The sequence below is a fragment of the Lineus longissimus genome, chromosome 14 (assembly GCF_910592395.1).
Source record: "Lineus longissimus chromosome 14, tnLinLong1.2, whole genome shotgun sequence".
Taxonomy (NCBI): domain Eukaryota; kingdom Metazoa; phylum Nemertea; class Pilidiophora; order Heteronemertea; family Lineidae; genus Lineus; species Lineus longissimus.
This window is the reverse complement of record NC_088321.1, coordinates 14,469,999-14,493,714: the sequence shown is the minus strand read 5'-3', so window position 1 is coordinate 14,493,714 and position 23,716 is coordinate 14,469,999. Positions and strand designations below refer to the sequence as shown.

General features: G+C 38.0%; 1 protein-coding gene across 6 annotated transcripts in view; it reads right to left on the bottom strand.

The window, feature by feature from the left end:
• Nucleotides 1-1,382: 1,382 nt before the first annotated feature.
• LOC135499015 (protein couch potato-like) overlaps nucleotides 1,383-23,716 on the bottom strand; it is a 145,477-nt gene continuing 123,143 nt past the window's right edge. For 4 of the 6 annotated variants that reach the window (XM_064789620.1, XM_064789626.1, XM_064789619.1 and 1 more), the window contains 5 exons: nucleotides 22,290-22,322; nucleotides 18,926-19,116; nucleotides 15,284-15,353; nucleotides 13,230-13,343; nucleotides 1,383-12,567 (listed from right to left, as the gene is read on the bottom strand). In XM_064789620.1, coding sequence (XP_064645690.1) covers nucleotides 12,505-12,567; nucleotides 13,230-13,343; nucleotides 15,284-15,353; nucleotides 18,926-19,116; nucleotides 22,290-22,322 — 471 coding nt within the window. In that variant the 3' untranslated portion in view covers nucleotides 1,383-12,504. Of the gene's footprint in view, nucleotides 12,568-13,216; nucleotides 13,344-15,283; nucleotides 15,354-18,925; nucleotides 19,117-22,289; nucleotides 22,323-23,716 lie in introns of all 6 variants that reach the window. The other 2 variants (XM_064789625.1, XM_064789623.1) reach the window with 2 other exon arrangements.

Below are 23,716 nucleotides of genomic sequence, written 5' to 3'. Positions count from 1 at the left end.
AAAATTTCATGAGTTTATCACCAGAATCTCACTTGTTATGTCACTAATTGAGATCCGACTGCATAAGAATGTGTAACATGATGTACCGCATCCTTTCCACTATAGGAGACATCTGTATCCTATCTATTAGAGGAGATGAAGCTGCAAAAAGATGATGGAAAAATGAGAAATCAACACCAGGGGAATAATGAATTGCTGCGGTTACTTCGTAAAGTTCGCTACTAACGTTCTTAAACGTTCTTAAACGTCTCCGAAATGCTACCAAAAAGGATAATTTTTTGGGTTTTTTGATGATTTTTATAGAATAATAGACTAACATAAGTATAATTTTCTTAAAAAGGAGTGTTTTGGGGATTCTTAAAAAGAGTGTCGTGGATTCGCCTTGAAACTATGCCAAGGTATCTTATCAGACCGCCCGGGGAAACACACCCACAAAAGACAAAAAGCAAAAGCCTTAGTCTTCTGTACAGATCTGAACAAGTATACCTCGGCCTTCTCGGCTGTTATAACCGATCAACCTAACACAAGGTGCCACTCTAACTTATTTATTTGGTATTGTGTCTTTCGTGTGGTTTAGCTTCTCAACGATGTGGTTTCTTTTTGCATCTTCATCATCTTAACGATGACACATAATGAAGTTTTATTCAATGGAAACATCTTCTATTTGATCATTAATAGTTCTTATGCAGTCATTTTAATAAAAAACTTGAGCTATTAATTTCTACATGAGGCTTAGAGTTTCAATTGTATGATACTTTGGGGAAGATAAAGCTGCAAGAAGATCATTGAAAGATGGAAGCACCAACCACAAGAGAGATACACTTAAAGTGATACTATGGTGTGATTAACAACTTTGCAGAAATACGTCCGTTATTAATTGTTGATCACAAATGTAAAGCTCAAGTTTTCCATTTTTGATTAGATTTATTATAAAATCGCCGAATGTAAACCACCGCGACCGCGAAAATGTTCATGTTGTGACGTCATCAACGAAAATGGCATCGAAGCGAGCCGTCCGGATGCCTTACCAATGTATGAGAAAGTGACGTAGTCATTTGTCAAAAGCAGCTAAAACATTATATGGTGAAATTTGACACGAGTTACCCTTTAAGCTTGTATAAGAACTAAGAAAGTTTCCATTTCAAGACCTTTTCCATTTCGGTTCTCGGCCTATTGGCTAAGATACGGTTTGGAAAGCTTGGTTCAGAAGTCCTGTTCCATCTTGGTTTCTCGGCCTATTGGCTAAGATTCAGTTTGGATATCATGGATTTGTCATCTCAGCTGTATTCTCGGCCTATTGGCTAAGATTAAGATGGGATAGAATTCTTCCTGTGGCCCCAAGCTCTGTTAAAGCAGAAATCGTTTTATCATCAGCTGCGTATTTCCTGCATAGATAATGTGTTGGATTGGAAGAATAATAGTTGTGGAAGGTAATCAGTTGGGCAGGGATCTCAATTGGCAAGATGTAAACGAAGAAAGCCTCCAGCAGTCTACCGAGTCAAATCAGCTGACGGTAGGAAGGATTCTAGCAAAATAGCAAAAGTCAACAATTTGTTGTTTTTTCTACATGATATCACTTTATTATATATAAAGAACAAAGAATGAATAAAAATATTCCTACTCAACTAATCTTAGCCATCAAAACAGTTGAAATTGTTGCCAAGGCAGCCATTTAGAATTGTCAGAGCAACCATGTTGCTATAGTAACCACGTTCTCATAGCAACCGTGACAGGTAAAGCAGAATAATGATGAAAAGCCATTTTGAGTGAAAGAGTTTTTACTCTGTTGTATATACAGACTCTATGGACCCTCTGAAAAGACAGTGAAGTTCTGCTTGCCCATTATATACAGAAGTGCATAGTGGGCTGGCCAGCCAATAGAAATCAGGTTCAAAAGATCAGACACTTTTCAGATTGAGAAATAGATAAATCAATTTTTCTAGGTATCTTTTCACCCAATATTGCAAGCACTTCAACGACACAAAAAACTCAATATTCAGGTTTAAATTCAAAGCTTTTTCACGAAAAACAAATAGAGTTAAACGAAGCATTTCGACAAATTCTGCTACACAAAGATCCATCAACCATTAAACACAAAAACAAAATTCATCGCCAGAGTTACTGTACTTTAAATGCACAATGCCAGAAATCCCAATAAGGACTCACAAAATGCCCAATTATTTCCATCAAAATCAGGTGAAAAGATGCCTAAATCAAACAAATTGTTATCATTTCTACTTCTCAGAAAGTTCTTCCTCATTTTTACTTTTTGCTGTTCATATTTCAAACTCGTGTTTATAGAATGCAGTATCAAAAAATTTTTATACCTGGTGATCACTTGTAATTTTTAAAGTCAAACTTGGTCTTTTAAGTAGACTGATTTTCCTATACACTATTTCTTGAGAACATCAAGACCACAAACCAAGACTTGTGAACTATTGGCAACCGAAACGAGAATGACATCTATTGCATTCGTGTAAGGGGAATCGCAGAATTTGAATACTAAGATCAGGAAACGCCCCCTAGTGGCAGGACTGAAACTATTTCAGTCATTTTATGTGCCATTAAATGGCGACCAATAGATAATTGGAAAGTTGGAAAAGTAGCCAAAGAGGGCGTTATATCACACTTGCTGAGGTTTTTCTCGTGATTGTGTATGGTCCAATTTATATACACATTAGTGCAACAATGACATCATCATATTCTACTGTTAACATCACCGCATTTTGTCGGTGACATCATCGGTTTATGTATGACACCACAAAATGGCCACCTCAGCCAAAAGGCATTTGAGCAAAACCCAATTGCACACAGAAGAGTCAAGTCCACTCCAACAAAAGTTAGCTGCTGCAGTTTTGGTTAACCCTCTAGGACTCAAGGTTCAGGAACAAAGATGCCCGCTAAAGTGACAAAGTAAACACCCACTGGCATGACCATCCAATGGAGAGGTCTTGATGAATACTTTTTGAGGATTCCAATTTGCCTCATGATTTACCATTCTATTTATGGGTCAACTTTTAAAGAACCCCACAGTCCATAGAGTTTTAATCCAAAATGCTCAAATGATTCAGCTATCTTATGTTGTTACATTTGTTCGTTTATCGGTGGTGGCAAGAGTTTTTGATATGTCGACTACAAAGCATTTCCATAGCAACAGTTAGCCGGTCTCCATAGCAACGATGCATCACCATAGCAATGGTATATCTCCATAGAAATGGAGGAAATAATCAGCACACAATCCTCCAAATTTGTACATCTTGTTACGGAGCCAAAATATACAGAATAGTCAAAGTCAAATCAATGATAAAATGCATCTCTATAGCAACAATGGCATCACCCTGGATATCATTATAAACAAATGGTTGCCATGCAACAACCTACGATAACCTGTTGCTATGGCAACAAATATTATAAATTCATCAAACTTTACAGATTTTGAAGTTAGGAGCAAAAAATCACGCATTATATTTCTGGTTAGCAAAGCACAAATAAGCTACCAAATCCCAACACCCCTATCATGACACAGAATGGACTCTTCTGTACAGAGGATGAAAAGCGTTCACTAATTTCTAAGGGGTGATGGGCACACAAAGGAAAACCGTTGCCATAGAAATGATCACTGATACCAACTTACAATTTTTAGACAAACGTACCCACAATACGAATCATTCAGAAAATTCTCAAAAACTTTAGTTATTTTATATGTAAATGTCAAAAGTCACATATTTTACATAATTTATGCAATTTTTAGTCAATTGTATCTAAAGTACTTTGCATAATTATGCTCAATTTACAAAATGTTGCATAAAGTTATGCAAATATGTCAAAACCTTGCATAAATTATGCAAATGCTATAGAAAAGTGGGGGGTACATACATGGGCACGAATATTCATTACTACAAGATCGAAGAGAGAAAGTTATACTCAAAACAAAATAAATTTTGCACACAAAATAATGAACTGTAGTTGAGACGACGTAAATGCAATACAACTCAAAAAAGTTTACATAACGACCAAGGTGTTGCCACGACGACTATGGTATTATCATGGTAACCATGGTATTTCCATAGCAACCATCTGATTTGACAACAGTTACAATAGGGAAGTACTGGAACCTCCGGATTGACTACCATAACCATGGCAACCAATGAATTACCATAGCAACCATGGCATGACACCACAGCAACCCAATATTGAATAGAAAACATTTATGCTCAATGCATGAAGAGGACATCAAATTGAAAGTCTTGCGTACAAGTCAACAAACTTGGAGCCAAGATGGCAAACAGGATCAGTTTTGCCAAAATATGACATTTTACGCCTAAATTTGGTCGTATGGACTCACATATTATGCAAATTAAATTCACTATTGCCCGATGAATATTCATGAATACGAGAAAAGAACCGGTAGTCATTTTCCACCTCCAGGTTACCGTAGTAACATGGAAACATTCTATATCTGAAATACCCAAATAAAAGACACAGTGATAATTCGTATATATGATTTAAAATTGCAAAACCTTTTTCACAAAACAATGTAATTTGATTTGAAAAATCTGCCAAACCTGTATTAGCTCCACTTATTTGCATAAATTTACATAATATTGTCATGTGATCCCTACAGGGAACTGGATTTTACACAATCTCATTTTTTCGACAAAACCTGGTGCAATCTGATGGAAAAGTTTCCAAACAAATTAAATTTTCAAATTCAAATTCAAATACAAAAGCTCAACATAAATCTCTGAGCTAGTCTATGTAAAATAAACCATTCACTGAGATATTGAAATATCAAATTAAATTCATTTTTCGGCCCACATATCATTTTCTTATAACCATAGCAAATTGACATTACCATAGCAACACACTGTTCACCATAGTAACCGCAGTACTTGCCATAGCAACAACAAAGTTGCCCTTATAAATTATGTTTGTGCCAAAAGTTGGGATTTTATTGAATAAATAAATTGGATGCACTAAATGGATAACAAAGCGTGAATCTTTCAATTCAGTATTTCAATATACAGATGAACCATTACCAATTTTTGTTATAATTTTCAATATTTCAGCCAAATAATGTCTACAATTTTCCATAATTAAGTCAAACTGTGATCCACTGAGAAACCCAAATAATTATATGATAACTAGTTTAATATTTTTCAACAGATACGCAATTCACTATCACCACAAGAGTATTGTAATTTTAAACCAGATGAACCATAATATGCTACTAAGGGGCAGCTGTATGCAGATTTGGGGAAGTCCTATGCTAATTTGGACAAGGGAAATTAGCCACTGAATGAAACAGCAGAGCACAACCATGTTGAAGACATATATCATTAGTGATTCTATAACTGGACTTGGAGTTGCCAAGGATTTTAAACCATTTCACATAAATTATGCTAATCAACCAACTTATTGCGTGCATTATGCAAATTAGCCTACATCTAAAGATATACCTAAAAGCTAAAAGCTACATCACAAATTAAGTACATGGTGCATAACCTCCTTCAATCCAGATTAATATTGAGTATCCTGGATAAAAGATCAACAAATAAACACAAATTTGCATAAATTATGCAAATTTGTTAGACTTGCATAAATTATGCAAATTCTGTGGACACCAGGCTCTAAATAAAGATTATACAAAACTAAATAACACAAACATCTCCATACCCTGTTAAGTCAAAACACAAATGCAAAAAAAAAGAAGAAAGAAAGTAATCGCGGCTAGTTCCTAGGCAATATTTCTACGTTCCATAGCAACGCTCTGACTGTTGCCGTGGTGATTGTCAACCACAGCAACCAGTGTTTACCTTGGTTACCAATGCAAGTTGACATGGTTATGCCAAATCAGCTGCAGGCAGTTAGAAAATATTCAAATTTGTTTCGGTGGGATCAACTGAGACATGCTAAAAAACAGTTTTGATCAGTGAAATTACTCAACAACTCATCCATAAAATTTGATTAACTGAAGTTGTAATAAGTCAATTAGTGCAGTTTCAAGTTGTTTTTTTTACTTTGAAGTGCATCCTACCTACATTAACATCAATTCCTAAGATTGTCACAATTTTGAGATTTTCATACAAACGAGTGCTATCTATTTAAAGCTGAATCTGACTGAAATATGAATATGCAAATGATCTGCATAAATTCTGTTAAATACCCTAAGCTGGGTGACGATAAAGATTGACAAAATCCGATGAGTGATTATTAAAACCTTGATGCGGGTCTTCAACACGAACATGCTCTGCTGTTTCAAAGATTGCGAAATCTGAGGAATGAAACTGGGGTCCAGGGGTCAATGCAGCGGACAAATGCTTCCCTGGTTTCAAACTCTGAATTAATGATTCAGATAATTCCCCCCTTTGCTGGATTTGTCCCCAACACAACCAGGAATCTTAAGCTATTATCATAACATATTCAGGGCATTACATGGGTTGTCTGTCACAGACAACATATAATCATATATACACACACAGAAGCCAATAATCAAAGATTTGCACAAATTATGGAAACAAGTCACAAATTTGCATAAATTATGCAAATTCGTAAAAATTTGAGCATAAATTATGCAAATTAGCTACATTGATTAATCGGCTTCTAATAGAAATGAGAACATTTTATACCAAAGCTCATAAAAAGTTTACACGTTACAAATTCCCTGGCAAAAGACATTGAATGTACATGCATTTAATTCAGGATACAGACACCAGGTGGCATTTGAAAACACATCCAAGGACCTTAGCAATAAAATTCACTGGATCGAGATTCAAAAATCTCAAAACAGACAAATAAATTGAAGCAAAATCGTCTGTGTGCATTTCTATAATGACTATTCCATTTCACGAATTTATAATCAACATTTGATTTCACAAATTAGAGTATATGTGTCCGAGATATTTTTTAAGTTGCCACCTGGTGAACATACTCTGAGCCGAGCACGGATGGATTTTTTTGTTGCATACTGGTTTCACCGACTCAGACCAAATCTTGGAGCATTTCTGCGACCGTGGATAGATGTCACTCTGAACACACGACTGACAACTGTAGTATCAGGACAAGTTCGCAGAGACACTGCATGAACACTTTACGCTAATATGGAAACTGCTGAATCAGTTTCTGGATCATATGGTGAGTTCAGAGTGACACCTGTTGGCCAAATTTTAAGTCAAAATTTGAAAAAAACGTGTCATGGTTTACCACTCTCTCTCGAAGGCATTTCGTGAATCAATCGCAAGAAATGCTCCAGGCGCAAACAGTTCCCATCATGCACTTTGATAGTAACCATAGCAACGGCGATCTGGGTCGGTGTAAAATCTGGCACGAGTATCACACGTAAGAAGAAACGAAAAAATCCGACATTTTCACCGAAAAAATCATCATGATATGTATGTAACAGGAGAATAAGTTAAAGGCAAACTAAATTGAGTTCTCAAGGTCATGTAAAGGTCAAGGTTGGAGAAATGTCAAGGTCATGACTATATTTGAAAGGTTAATTCGGTGCCTTTTTAATAAGTGCATTTTTAGATCTAGGGCTGATTGCATCGACAGTTTAACTCTCGGCGACTTTCTCCGACCTTGACCTCATTTGCATATGACCTTTTACCTCGGGTGAACTACCAATAAATGTCCAAAGCATGTGAGTGTATTGCTTAACAAATTGTGTCTTTTGCGCGAAATCTGCGCAATATCGACAAGTGATACGATAATTTTATATAATATTTGCTGTTACAGAACTAATATGTATACACATTTTCTTTTTTCACTAATTATGATTTGGAATGTTTTTAATTCATGAATAATAATATATGCAAATGAGTGGAGTTTTGAAGTATGTAGCGATGTTGTCATAAAACTGGGCACTCGAGGTCAAACAGGTGTTCTGAGATCAGACCCATTTCTCAAAAGCCAAGGCAGAAAAAGATGGACGTTATTTGCTCGTTTCGCTAATTTATGATTAGTTTTGATGACAAAGATGTAGTCAATAAAACTGGTCAGTAGATAAAGTCAAACACACACATTCATCACATAGGCCTACCCAGTCCCAGTGTGTCGGAGAGTGAACATTTCTTATAGGCCTAGTACCTGCTGCACAAACTGAAAATCATAATTTACAAATTTGCTACACACTTCAAAATCCACCAGCCCAGCCACAAGTGTTCTACATATTCCGTAATTGCAAGCGGACAAAATATTGACTCTGAACCGGACAAACATGCAAGTATGGGTACTACACTTGAGGATCGCATCTAATAATTTGCATATACAATATAACATCATCAGTAATTGCTAAGCGCAAAGTGATGACATCATCAAGCAATGTTGCAATGGCTCAGAAATGACTCTGCACATTTGATGTCATATAATTTTGTTGCAGGATTTGATGACATCTACATGTTTTGATGACATCAGCACACATTTTGATGACATCACGAGGGGAATTAGCATAGTTGTGTATACAAACAAAAGCAAACAACAATGCCATATCTTAAATACGGCCGCAAAGAAAAATCGAAAAGCGCAGCACTTTGGAATGAAGTAGAGTTATAGACATGACAACCTTACACCCCTAGAAGTGCACAATGGACCAATCAATTCTCTTTAAATTGGATCTGTCGATTGTGGATATCAGCCTTTTTAGGGGTGTCAGGTAGTGAGATGCTGAGAGTGCAGGTGCAGATTCAACGGGACCCGACATTTCTTGCTAATTTTGAAAATATTTCATATACTTTTGTGCAGTGGCGCCACCTATGGACGAAATGTGTAACTAAATGTTACATTCAAATTTAAACTATCCACGAAATGTGACACAATTCTCATAAGCAGATTTGAACGCCCATATTTGGGCTGAGTATCATTGTACAGGTCACACAATTTTACCAAAATATGCAAATGAGCCAGATAGAGCAGGAATTATGCTAATTTGCTCATCACTCATTGAAATTAGAACACTGCATATCTGAGTCTTTCAGGACAAAAATCTCAATGACATTATTTCGTTGCCCACGACGATAAAATGTTTACGATATAAAACTGTGCACTTTTTACAACTGAGATTTGAATCTGGACGTTTTCATTTTGCTTATTTACGATTTGATGTGACTTGTGGCAAGTTCTGGCAGTCAAAGGTCAAGGTCATAACCCAAGGTCACAGACGCAAGACCAAAAGTCAAGGTCACTCAAAATCATTCATACACATTTTCATGATATCACAGTTTTTTCCGCTTGCATTGTAATTCCACCTTCTAGACACAACACTACGCAACGTTGCAGTTGGAATGGTACAAGATGAGTCCAGATTTTAGCACAAACCGGACTCGTCTAAATTGTGGAATGGCACAGTTAGACGTGACTTGCATATTGCACGATCGCTTGTGGTGCGTGCCATAGCGATGCAGAAATATTTTGCGTGTACAAAGTCAGAAAAAAACCTATCAAGGTACTAGAATTAAGATTGAGGTGAGAGGTGGTAGTGCTTTGAGAGTAGGCGACCAAACCATGGAAAAAAACCTTCTTCGCAAATTTAATCACGTATAGAAAATAGTGTTGTTAGTGAGAATAGGTGGAGTGAGGGGAGGTTGCCCTTAGTACTCTGTCTGACCACTAGGTGGCTCTTTCAAAAGACTGAATTCAAATTTGCATGTGCTTGGTAACGTCAGGCGAACAAGCTACCCTTACCACTCCAGCAATCAACAAAAGATGGAAAAGTCAGTAGACATTCTATCTGGACTTATTCAATTCCAAACACACAGTGCCACCTAGTGCAATCAAAGAGTACTATCTCGGGCTTAGCATTGAAGTAGATGCTCTATCATTAGTGTGCACACTGACATATATTTAGCTTTCCTGCATGCATCCCAGGCGTCCCTGAATCGGCAACAAATCTCCGCCAAAAAAAATCAATTCGCAAAAAACGAAATTTGATCTCCTTAACGTTTCTTTCGTTAAGTTGACAATTCTCAAAAGGAAAGAAATTTATACCTCTATTTGATCATTCTACTATTCCTCGTAAGCCATTTAAAGCACGTCTTTCGCAAGTAAAAGATAGTCATGGTAAAAAAACTGCAATATTTGTTCGACTGCCCAACCTAGAGGCAAGAACTGGAACGAGTATATCCCAGGGTTGTGGTCGTTGTTCACAATAAACTACTATACACCAATTCCAGGCAAGTCAATTAAGTCTCCATCAAGATAGAACTATATATTTCAATCAATCAATGTCCATAAATAATTATGTCAATGCCACAAATAATTTGTTTGAATTAGAATGTCAAAATTAGCGGAGATTTATCGCTGAGTCACATATCTATATCACTACGCTGAACAATATTTCGACAACTACGCAAAATTACTACGCATGAAAATTTGACGAAAAGAAAACAAACAGGAGACATTCCTATTGGTTACCACGGCAATCTAAAGCAAGATTGAAAGTCAGAAATTCCGACAATTAAATTCATCAAACCTATTGAGACTCTTTTCAAATGTACAAATTTCCGAGATCAATTAGAAGTCATATTCAAAATCAACAATACTTCTCCGAATAATTTTGTTCAAAATTTTCCAAAAACTAGAGTGGCCTCTTTCACCATATCAGATCTATTGCAGAATTGAACTAATCAGATCTGTCCTTACATCAGGTTCAACCAATCAGATTCCATGTTACAAGCACTAAACAATTAGAGTATTCGAAGAGTCGTCTCAATGTGTTCAGCTTACATCCCTCATAATTCGACAATGGACTGACCGATAGCAGAACCAGTTCAATCCATTCTGAATATTAGGGGTGTCAGGTGCAAATATGCTTACAAATTATAACGTGAATATTCATATTCTAGATCACATAAATGCAATATTGTCATATTCAAGACCTCTGCTAATGTTTGAATTAAATTCAAATTGCCAACACTTGCATAAATTATGCAAATAATGCATCATTTTCTGCATAAGTTATGCAAATGACATTCACAAATATGTAGATGAGGTCAGATTTAATTGGACGAAAAGACATCACGATATTAACCCCATGATTCCTGAATCAGGCTGAAAAAAACATTGGATGCGGAAAAGAAAATCTCAAACGCCAGCAAGTTGTGGACAAAAATTCCTCCAATTTAGTTCATGTCTTGAATACCAGGTGGCACCACAGTGTGGACTATAAGAGCAGCCCGTGTTTGTGGCGACTCTTGGCATAACGGTGGCCATTTTGACCTATGTACGTAACCATGGAAACAGTACAACAGAATGGACGAAATTATTTTACTTCCTCAGCCAGAGACACAGTTTCTCAATGAATTTATTATGCAAATGATGCATAATTTATGCTAATGAGTAACAGATATACAACACTTTGCTGACATGAAGCCACGGAACTTGCGGACAACAGAAATTTTCAAATCCATACATTGAAAATTAACCCGTGGTTTGACACAATGATAATACCCCACAATCCCAAGCTTTGAAATTGCGCTCTAACTGCACCCCTCACAAAAATGGACTGCCCTTATATTCAAACAGAGCCAAACATTCATTGAACCAAGGGGTGCATGGTGTGCAACCACCCTCGTCAGAAATGGATAAACCCAACTTCAAATTGAGAATCTTTAAACTGACAGGCCCACTTTCGGAAAACAAGGGGTGCAAGTTTGAAATAATAATCAATAATCTGCACCACATTTGCATAGGGATTTATGCTCAGAGAATCTTACCCAAACACCCCCTGTTTGAAAATGAACTCGCTCAAATTCTAATAGAAAATCTTTACACAGATGAGTCGATTTTCAAACCAAGGGGGTGCAGGTTGTAGTTAATGAGATATGCCTCCAAATTGGACGGAAATAGACCGTTATTTCCAAAAACACATAGTAATCGCACACAGAAAATACAAAACAATATAACGTCGCTGGCCGCCATTTTCTGGCGTGCCAACAATACAAAAACAAAACATTGATATCGTAAAGATTCCCTTGAGACCCGGTCCTCTTAAATCAGCGACGCCCTCTAAACGCCATAATTACAAACACGGCTATAACTACTCTACAATATACAAACAAGTATTCAAATTCAATTTCTAACGGCGAGTCGTCGATTTCCAGAAAAGAATTCATCGCAATTCCGAATAAATTTTACACAAGTTTCAAATCAAACAATTCATAATTTCGTTTACAAATTTTCTTCGAGAAATCGACTTAGTCACCGCTAAAAACGTTATATGGTCGGCTTCATTGATATCATTTTCATGATACGCGATACCTTCAACATAGGAAAAGTAAAACTTCCGAATTTTATCAAAAATTGTGTCGAAATTTCAACACCTGCCAAAAATGTCAAATTCCTTAGAATATTCCGCACAGTTCAGCAAAAAATATTCTGCACAACCAAAGTCAGTTCAGGAAATGTTGATTCGTGTACAATACAAAATGGCGGAGATCCTGTAAATTTTTCCGGATATTTTCGTAAGTTGAAGGTCTCGTTTATTGCTTCTGTCGTCATGGTTACGCCCTAAAATGCCGTCTGAGCCAATGGTGGGGAGTGTCCAGTTCCGTTTTCTTCTTTACGGATTGGCTGCAAGAAGAAGACGGAAAAGTTAGCGAAGTTGAAATGAAGAAATCTTTCATAGCAATGTAGCTTGGACACCCGCGTCCATTCTGTTCGAGTGATGACACCGCCAAATTAAATTACCATATTTAAAAAAAATTACCATATGAGTGATGACACCGCCAAAGGTAGGTTAATATCCGCATGTACCGAAATCGTCTTCTGGGGTACAAGATAAAGATGCTAGAATCATTGACAAGGAGCGTCAACAACCCCATTTCTGAATGTTACCCCAACACCAGACCTGCATTTTTGAATTTCTTTTAGGTATTTATAAGCAAAAGTATGGGATCCCCATCCCGATTATAATCCACATTGCAGATTTCCTAGGTTCGGGGGATGGTGATATATGGATGTTAGGATAGCCAGTGCCGTGCAGTGACATCTTATACAATGTGAGAAGTGCTGCCATCTGTAGTCAAGAAAGACAAATACGCACTAATTACTGACTTCAAATTTTTAAAATTAATTCTAAATATTTTTCTTAAATTCAATTTTTGGTGTTTTCAACAGGAATTTTTCACATGGTATAATTGAACATTTCTCCTTCCAATTTCTACTCCAGATGACACAACGTGCTTCAAATTTTGATAAAAAGCGCCCGGCACTGACTTACTCAAGTGACCTACCTCCCCCATTTTATTTTTTGCATACTCTATCCTCATGCCACCCCGCGACTGGTCTGACGACAACAAAAAACGACCTTGGAGGGCAGACATGGCTTCTGTAGCGCTAACTACATCCTGGAAGAGACAGAAAAATGACGTGAAAAAATTGGAAAATTATGCGCAAGTTGAAGTTCAATCGAAAGCAATTCTGTCAAAATCTTTTAAATTCAATCAACAACGGGAAACATTTCATCAATATCTTGACTTACTGTAAACCCAGAAATATTCACGTGCCTTTTATTACCATTACAAATAATCGCGAAAAATATACAGCCGAGAATTTGAAAATCTAATTGAAGTTACGATTGCGACGTTGTCAAAACGCCAAATTATAGGTAGGCAAAAGTTGCAATTTCACAAAACTCCGAAATAAAATGGCCGTGAAAATTACAGAGTTTACAGTAATCAAAACACTGAGGTCATTTTTGATACTGAATCAGGCAGTTCAGCTTTAAGGCTTTAGATTTAAAGCTGAACAGAGAATGATTTGGCCACACAAATGTGATTACTGCACAAAACTTTACCTAATTCATTTCTGGACAAGTCACCAACTGCACTTTATGAGACACAGTTCAGCTTTAATATAAACAAACTTAAAGCTGAACTGAATCAACTTTTCAACCATTCAAATATTTCCTGCAAGAACCACACTCTTCAGTCCAATACAAAAGGTACAACAAAACTTATCACCACTTGACACAAGTCAAATGTAATAGGACTTCAAAAACCTCAAATCCTACAATATTTCTGAAAAGATGCCTACAATAAAAACCTAAACCTAATTGATCTGAACCTTATAATCAAAATCATCGCTCATTATGAAATTTCGACAGTTGTGGCATGAGTGCTGGGATCGACATTAAGCAGGGGGTGCGGAAAGGTAGTCTGCTGAGTGATAAATAGGTGGCACCAGGGGTTGCACACAATCCAATTTTCTTTGAACGCCGCAGATCTTTACCCAAAATTATTTTTCATTGAATCGACCATTCCCAATAAATAATGAATAAATTTGTTTTGTGAACAGTATCTCGATTGTCCAACAGGGGGCAGTTAGATCAGATTCAATGGAAAAGGTATTAACGGATAAAAATGCCACAACACTTAGAAAATTGGACGGTAGTGAGGTTTGGACACTAAATTGTGGTGTATTCTGCTTGGTGCAGATTCGTGAGGTTAGGAATAAAATGCTGCACCAGTCGTGGTTTTATATGCACCCATCACCCTGCTGAAGCCGATTCCGCAATTTATATACACCACCTACTTTCGGGTCTTGAAAGGAGTAATCACTATATAGATATATTTTCCTTGCCCAACATATCATTTGCTGGTCCTTGGGACATATCTGCCGCAAGGCTTTTGTTTGGCTGATATTATGATTCGAATAAAACTACTGGCCACGGCTAAACACGTCATCACAGGGGAATATTTTATCTGGCGCTATGAGACGAACATTATTCCATCCAGGATTGGAGATAATCTTTCCACAGCGCTAATCGGACGATTCACAGCGACATCTATAGGCAAAACCATCACAATGACGACAGAAAAGGCCGAATCATGCTGATAGAATGAACGTAACGCTGTAGCATGCTGCCCTCTATGAACCATGCACGGAACAAATTTACAAGGGACGTAAATGTTGCCGACACCGAAAGGGCAGTGCATCCCATGCGAACTAACGTCTGCTAACTTGTAGGTCTGAATTTTATGTCTCGGAACAATCCCCGTAAAAACAAGCCGTATCTTCTTTATTTCTTTTGGAATTTTGCCCAATATTTTTTTGCAAGTTTTCCAGATTAATACACCGATATTTCAATCAAACTGTTCCATTCAGCGCCCCCTATATTCAGCATGAATAGCAAGACGTCTGCTTAAATCTGACCACAAAAGTAGTCCTTCTATCTTTAAACTTGCCCGAATTTTGCCGAATTTTTTAGTACATGTTCCCAGATTATATATGCCGATATTTCAATCAAGTTTCCCTCTGAGCGCCCCCTGTCTTCAGCGTAACTTACCGTGAATTCTACAAAGGCTACCGGTGGTCCCCCCTTGTTGTGCATACGAATTCTATTAAAGCCCATAAACCTGGGGAAAAAGAAAAACAAGTCTCAACATAATGAACGGTGCAGCAAGCCGGCTGCCGAGAGTTGTAGTTTGAGGACCAGTCACCAGGCGGCGCTATTTCAAATAGGTAGAGCTATTTTGGTACGTTGCCAAAGGCGGAGAGGCGAGTTGCTATTTTCCTGGTGATGGGACGAAATTTACGCTAACAATGCGGCACACAGCTGTATTCCATTTCGTCCTGATTTCGTCCAGATTTTGTCTTTTTTTATGTTTTCTCAGGTGAACTTGGGACGCCTACTCGATTAGGTCATCAAAGACAGATCACATCCATTTTTTAAACCACAAAAACATCCAACAAGGGAGCAGCGTCACTGGTTCCAATTCTGGTGTATCACCCATCCTTGGGTTGCCTTCCCTTGTATCAGAAATCTGTCGTCTGCTGCTTTCATGGGTTGTGGGTATGTAAACATCACTGAGACAACCTAAAAGCGCTTTCTACCACTCAACGAAACATCTCGAGTCCGGTAGACCGCAAAATCCATTCCAAACATCTCATCCAAACACAGTCTATCACCAGGCAAAACTTCCCCAGACGAAAACCACGAAACATCGTAAATAACGCTTTCTCAACATCCCTGTTTGCTAATTCTCCTCTCACAACATACAGCTGCACCGTCTTCTGAATGTTCGAACATCATTGCAAGACATGTTCTGCCTGATCCTTCTTTGAGACAATTCCCTTGATTGACACCTTGCCTTGCCTTAACACCAGGAGAGTAATGGCTCTTTGGCACTCTCTCCTCAAGCATCTCAAGTAGATCTGTGATTGTACTTTGCTTGGCCCCCTCTGTGATCTTGCCTTGCCTTGAACACCGGGAGAGTAACAATTCTGGCAGGAGCCTTGGTACTCTCCCCTCTAGCATCTCAATGCATGACCTGGCCCATCAGTAGTTGTGTTGTAATCTCCTTCGCAGTAGATCTCTGATGACCCTGCCCATCAGTGACACTGTGATCTTGTGCTTCTTCAACTTTGAGCCAAAACATGATAAGCTGTGAAATGGCTGATCCTCCTTGTTCCTGGTCCCCTGCGGCAAAACGTGATATACTGTGCACTGGCTGTGCCTGATCAGCATTCCTCCAAGTGTGATATGCTGTGCAGCTTGCTGTGCCCCACATTCATGTTAGCGTGAAAACGTCGACCCAATCACCGGTAAATAAAAGCCACATGCTACCACCCAACTTCCACCCTAAGCAAAGTCCAAAACTGCACCTTTGTTAAGCAGATCTAAAATCGCTTGTTTACAAAGCAACAAAAAAAATGCAAATCACTTTGAAGTCTGATTTTCCTCAAAATTTGTAGCATCAGGAAACTTGAGCAGTGGCCCAAGACCCCCAAACTTCTCGGCTGTGTTCTAGTCAAAGATGCCAGAACAACAAAGCGTCAGTTTGTTTTCAACTGGGTCCAATTATGGCCCACTTATCCCACTTCTGATGTGATTTAAAACGCTCTGCCACCGCGTTTACTGCCCCCCCTGGTGGCTAGTTCTCAAACTACAAGTGCGAGTGTATACAAAGACACGGACGAAGGGTTTAAGGCAACTAAAATGATTGTAAAGTTCATTTCATGCGAAGAGGGTCGAAGCAACATGTACAGTCTTGATAACAAGGCGTAACTCCACCTTATTTGTAATAATAGCTGCTCGTTTCACCAGCTCTGTAGTGGTTCCTGATAGACTCAAAAGAGGGCCAACACGATGACCGGTTTTGCCAAACATTTTTGTAATAGTGCACAGCGTTGTAACAGCTCATCACAGAGATAATTGTCAAAGGTGTCAGCGATTTGTAGCGTTTATTTGCGGGGAACTTGATAGCACAGACACACCGCAGCGCCCCATCGATAAATCGTTTGGCAAAACCGATCAACTCGTATCAATCTTCTAAGATGACCAGGAACCAAATACAATATTACAAAATAAAGGTGTCAATTAATGTGTGATCAAGACTGTACATGCAGTCTCGAGCAACTCCACATGAAGTGAATGTATATGATGCATTGTGTACATGCGAGAGAGGATCCTGTGCTGATTACCCCGGGCGCATCCAACCGTGAAAATATTCGACAAAATTTTCTGATTTTTTTCCCAGCAAAAAGTTTAGGCCCAGGATTGATTATGCCATGTTTACAGAAACTCCAGAGCGTTTCAAATCAAGATTTTATCAAATAGAAATAACACTGCTACAGTGCAGTTATTATGCAAGCAAATTTGCTGAAATTTGGCATCTATAGCCTTTGTATATCAGTTTACACAACGGCATTGTTGAAATTATATTCAGTTCATATACACATGATTAGAAATTCTCAAATTCAAGTTTAATTTCAAATTTTTGAATGAACGTGAGCAGGCCTTTAAGGCTTGATCATTCAATCAAGTCATCACTGCGGTACCATATTGGTCAACGATATTTAGACTTGGCTATTTCCTAAGTTTAGGCCCCATACCCACACACATGATTTCCGGTGGTAGCACTGGTGCACAAGGCCTTTATTGGTGGGAAGTTGTGCGTCTTCACGATGCGACAAGCATATTACCATTTTAATCACACTTCCTGGAGGCCCTAGCCTGGTCACAGATACATTCCATCTCAATAGCTTTGCACAACATCCATCTCAAGGAATCATTTCAATCATTTCGAAATCGATGAAATAGCCCATAAAATAGTGTCGAATATTTTGGCGGTTGGACTGTGTCACTGTGCAAAGGGGTGTAGGCTTGGAAAGATATTACAAGTGAGGCCACATTCCACTGTCCTAAATACTTTCGGATAAATTTTTGAAATATCTATGAAATACCATTTAACTTCAACAAAACCAATGGACGTCTAAATATCATATTTGTATATTTTTTCTAGTTGTGTTATTGTCATAAAGGGATGTTGTATGAAATATCGCAAAATGGACGAGCTGAAAAAAACAACAACTTCCTGAAAAAGATGTAGAATGAGATAGACCTGTGGATATTTCCGATTCCAAATGCAACTGTCAACAGGCTCTGTAAATAACCATGCAGACATCATGCCTAAATAATTCCGCTTTAACAGCAATTCGAACAGTTGTGGATTCCATAAATCATCTCGAACTTTTATTCCCAAGAATAAAACAGCAGCTTTATAAAACAGCAGCTTTACAAAACAGCAGCTTTATAAAACAGCAGCTTTATAAAACAGCAGCTTTACAAAACAGCAGCTTTATAAAACAACAGCTTTATAAAACAGCAGCTTTATAAAACAGCAGCTTTATAAAACAGCAGCTTTATAAAACAGCAACGTTTATTTCCAAGAATAAAACAGCAGCTCGGCTTTTGCCACTTGTCCGATTTCAAATATTTTCAGGCCACACCCTTTTGACTATCAACATTTGTACACAGTGGACCATTTTGACACATGGTTGCCTTCTTGTTCAAGACAAACCAAATTTTTTCGTAATACCCTGTATACATAGTAAATACCACAACTGACCAAACTACTGCAAAATGTCAAATTCCCTGAAAAAAAGTGACGTCAAAATAACGAATGACAAAAAAAATCGCACTCACCGATGAAATATCTCCTTCAATTCAGTCTCCGTGCAGTTCTGGCCGAGGTTGGCGATAAATAGCGTTGAGCACGGAGAGTTGCTGGAGGTATTATTGTTTATTGGGCTAGCCATTAGGGGGCTCGATATCTGATGTGGCATGGTGGCGTGGCCTGGGGCCATGTGATGGGCTACGAGGGGCGAATGCATCTGCTGTAAGGAGAATTAAGAGTATGATCAGAACAAATTTCAAGTTTTTCAGTAAAGTTGAGAAAATTTTCAAAAACGTTTCAACAATTTGTTTTCAGTATGACTTTATAAACGACCCTTCTTGAGATGTTTTTTCAAATTTTTATCCGTTTGGCCAGGGAATTTGAAATAATGTGTCATCTGCTAAAAATTATGATCATTTGCATATTGTCTGCAGAGCCAATTGATGGGCCAAGAGGGTGTGGAGAATTGAGAGTTTGATCAGCATACATTCATTTTAATCAATACTGTTTTACTTTTAACAATAAATTCACCAGGGGTGGCCCTGAGGAGGTACATATCATTACACCCACTTAATCAACCAGAAAACTTAACAGGAACCTAATCGTATTCGTGAATATATTTTTGGTGAATTGACAAATATTGCGAAGTGTTGTGAGTTGTGTCGGAGACAGAGCATTTTTCATGCAACTCTCCAGTTTGTGTTAGACAGTATGTTTTTTGTAACATTGTCACTTGGGTGCAACAGTTATGACTGGTATAGACACTGGATTTAAAATAATTTGAATAGGTATAAGGTATTTTTTCATAGGCATGTTGCAAGAAAATGTGTGGCTTGCGAACTACCTGCATGACATTGTTTTTGTTCTTGTGCTGATGCATTTGACCTTCTTAACAAATCCCACCATCATGGTATAAACCAACAAAATTGTAAATAATTTCGAATCTTTCATTGTGTACACTCACACCAAAAGCTAGAGACCATCACACACACACAACAAAAACACTGGCATGACACTTCAAATCACAGGGCTATCTGAGGATATAGGAATATTAGTTAGAGGAGTTAGTGTAAAGTGTCTAAAAGGGTGGATGATTGAATCATCCTGACAGGAAAATTTAGTTTGGATAGAACTATAGAACTAAACTACTTCTGCACACTGCAATCACACACTAACTCAAATAGTTAAGACTAAAATTTACTCAGTGCACAAACAGGAGTCAAGGTGTTTCTAATTGCGAACATTCCCCGATGGCTTTTAAATTAAGTTAACTCCCTTTCTCCAAACCCTAATGCAGCCTCTGATTGCAGTTCACTAATCAAAATTCTGCAGCAACTACAATTTATCATCATCATCGTCATCATCATCGACATCATCATCATCATCATCATCATCATCATCATCATCATCATCATCATCGACATTATCATCATCATCATCATCATCATCATCGACATTATCATCATCATCGACATCATCATCATCATCATCATCATCATCATCATCATCATCATCATCATCATCGACATCATCATCATCATCGACATCACCATCATCATCGACATCATCATCATCATCATCATCATCGACATCATCATCATCATCGACATCATCATCATCATCGACATCATCATCATCATCGACATCATCATCATCATCGACATCATCATCATCATCGACATCATCATCATCATCGACATCATCATCATCATCGACATCACCATCATCATCGACATCATCATCATCATCATCGACATCATCATCATCATCGACATCATCATCATCATCGACATCATCATCATCATCGACATCATCATCATCATCGACATCATCATTATCATCATCATCATTGACATCATCATCATCATCGACATCATCATCATCATCACCATCACAGTGAAAGTTGATTGAAACCCTTTTGGGTCTTCAACTTCACCTAACCCAACATATCAAGGTCCCTAAAGCAAATCCCTTTACCTAAAGCTCCCCGCAAACCAGCAGTATAAATCACTGTGACCTACAGTCATAATCACATCCGACAAAAATTGCTCCTCTGCAGTGTTTATCCCAGGTGCTTGCAATGTGATCACAGCGATATGCGATCATCATCAAATCCAGCAATACCAGTTTTACCAGCAGACGAGAGATTTTTGACGCACAGAGCAGCGATTATAATCATAGGATCCAGCGATATAAATCGCTCATTCGCACAGCATTTTAGCAGCAAACACACAACAAAGTCAATCACCAAGACAGTGCAAGCTACTCTCAGTGCAACCCCTGCCCTATCAAAACCCCATGCAAATATCTTCTGCCCAATTGTGTGCAGGTGTTTGAACTCCACAAGGACTGATTGGACCAAATTAAATATATCATCACAGAATTTGCCAGTGTTTTTTTCCTCATTTTTTCCCAGGTGAAAAGTCATTTAAGAAATTTACAAGTTATGGAGAAGATTTTGGGTGCAGTTTCAGTGACATTGCCAAATTATGGACAAGTTTTTGGTGCAGTTTCAGTGACATTGCCAAACTATGGACAAGTTTTTGGTGCAGTTTCAGTGACATTGCCAAATTATGGACAAGTTTTTGGTGCAGTTTCAGTGACATTGCAAAATTATGGACAAGTTTTTGGTGCAGTTTCAGTGTCATTGCCAACTATGGACAAGTTTTTGGTGCAGTTTCAGTGTCATTGCAAAATTATGGACAAGTTTTTGGTGCAGTTTCAGTGTCATTGCCAACTATGGACAAGTTTTTGGTGCAGTTTCAGTGACATTGCAAAATTTCAGAGACGTTTCTGGTGCAGTTTCGGTGAATTTGCCAAAGGAATATTTTATCGAATCCACCGCCTGATGGTATGGTCCAAGTTCAGCCTGGCAAATGGAGCATGACCCTTTCAATTTAAGATGCACAATCGGCCCATGCAGAGTAGCAAAACCACAGTCATCAGTCATACAGAACATAATATTGGAGGATTTTTGAAAATGTCTGGGTTAACAGCGAATCAAAGAATAACCAAGGCAAAGATGCCAGATCTGTTTGTGTTCGGTATGACTGACCGCCATGGCGGGAATGCTACGGATAGCGGTTTGTGAAGGTGTTACTGAGCCTTTTGGACAGGAAATATCAGCACTTTGAGTAGACTCCCTCCCCCACGACACTAACAACCCAGTACAGCCAATCCACAGAATTAGCTCAAAGAATCAGGTACAAACACTGCAAGACTATCTCTCCACAAGTGAACATAGTTATGTAATATCTTTAAATTCTGTGCTGAAATTTCCCGCCAAAGTGCTGATGAATGGATGGGTTAGCAGCTAAATTAGGTGTTGGAACGGCTACTGCACAAAGTCGCAAAAATCTAATAATAAAAGTGTGAACACAACTGTTCGCTAACCTTGTTAAATGGCATGTGGCCAGTAAATTGGTCCTGTGACAATTAAAAATATATCATTAATGAGCTGATCAATATTCATGAGCTGATTTACACATTCAGTACCACATTAACATAATTTATTACAATGTGAAATTGATCCAGTGCATCTCAAAGTCTCAGGAATAGAAATAAACAGAGCACCATTTCTTTGTCAAAATATTGACCTCTTGATCATTAAACCAATCTGATTAACATATTCATATCTCATTAGCATAAATTCGCATATTTAGTACTCAGAAACAGGACTGTTTCTGGATTCAAAAGTAGACCAACACAATCTATAAGCTAGGACGATAATACTGAAAGGAAAACACTGCATGGATTAAGACAGACGGGAACAAGGTCAAGGTCAAACACTTTTTTTTTTGAGATTTATCTCAGAGATGCACTTGGAACAACAGTTTGAGTGATCTGGGCGATTTATTATTTAAAGTGATACTATGATGTGATTTACAACTTTGCGGTAATACGTCCGTTTTTAATTGTTGATCACAAATGTAAAGCTCAAATTTTCCATTTTTGATTAGATTTATTATAAAATCGCTGAATGTAAACCATCGCGACCGCGAAAATGTTCATGTTGTGACGTCATCAACGAAAAACGGCATCAAAGCGAGCCGTCCGGGCGGGATTAAACCATCAATCTCTAGAAAATGTGCATTTCGATTCGAAAACCTTACCGATTTATGAGAAAGTGACATAGTCATTTGTCAAAAACAGCTAAAACATTACATGGTGAAATTTGACACGAGTTACCCTTTAAAAGGCACATATTCATTCACTTCTTTCTTGTTAGGGGAAAACAAAGACCTGACCTAACCCTGTCTGTCTCAAACCGTACACAACACACAATGTTATTTAACAAGGCCTAAACCATTGAACACTGGGCCAAATAAACCACTCTAAAAATATTGGATTGGAAAAAAATAGTGCAAAATTTGAAACTGTAAAATTCTGTGAAATATAAGTGTTTGAAGTGGGAATTACACAGCAAATGGTGAATTCAGTGAACATAACACTTTTTTTGTGATTTTGATAGTGTTCATTTGTTGACTTTGTGTGACTGATGTTGTGTCTCGTGAAAATATTATTGATTTGTGTGACAAAGTTTTGCACTCGATTTTGAATTTACTTTCCTTGTTGTGACGGTGTTAAATGGTTTGCATGGTGACATATAGGTGGACCGTAAAATTGTCGAGAAATATGACAATCTTGTGACGGTTACTGTTAGCTTTCTGGTGATTTGTTCAGAAGATGGTTTCTGTCCATTCATAACAAGAGGCCCAAGGGCCTAACACTCAGCTTGAAAACAGGATCAGCTGACAATTACTAGTATGCTGCCTGTTGCCATTCATTCATAACAAGAGGCCAACGGACCGGACACTCAG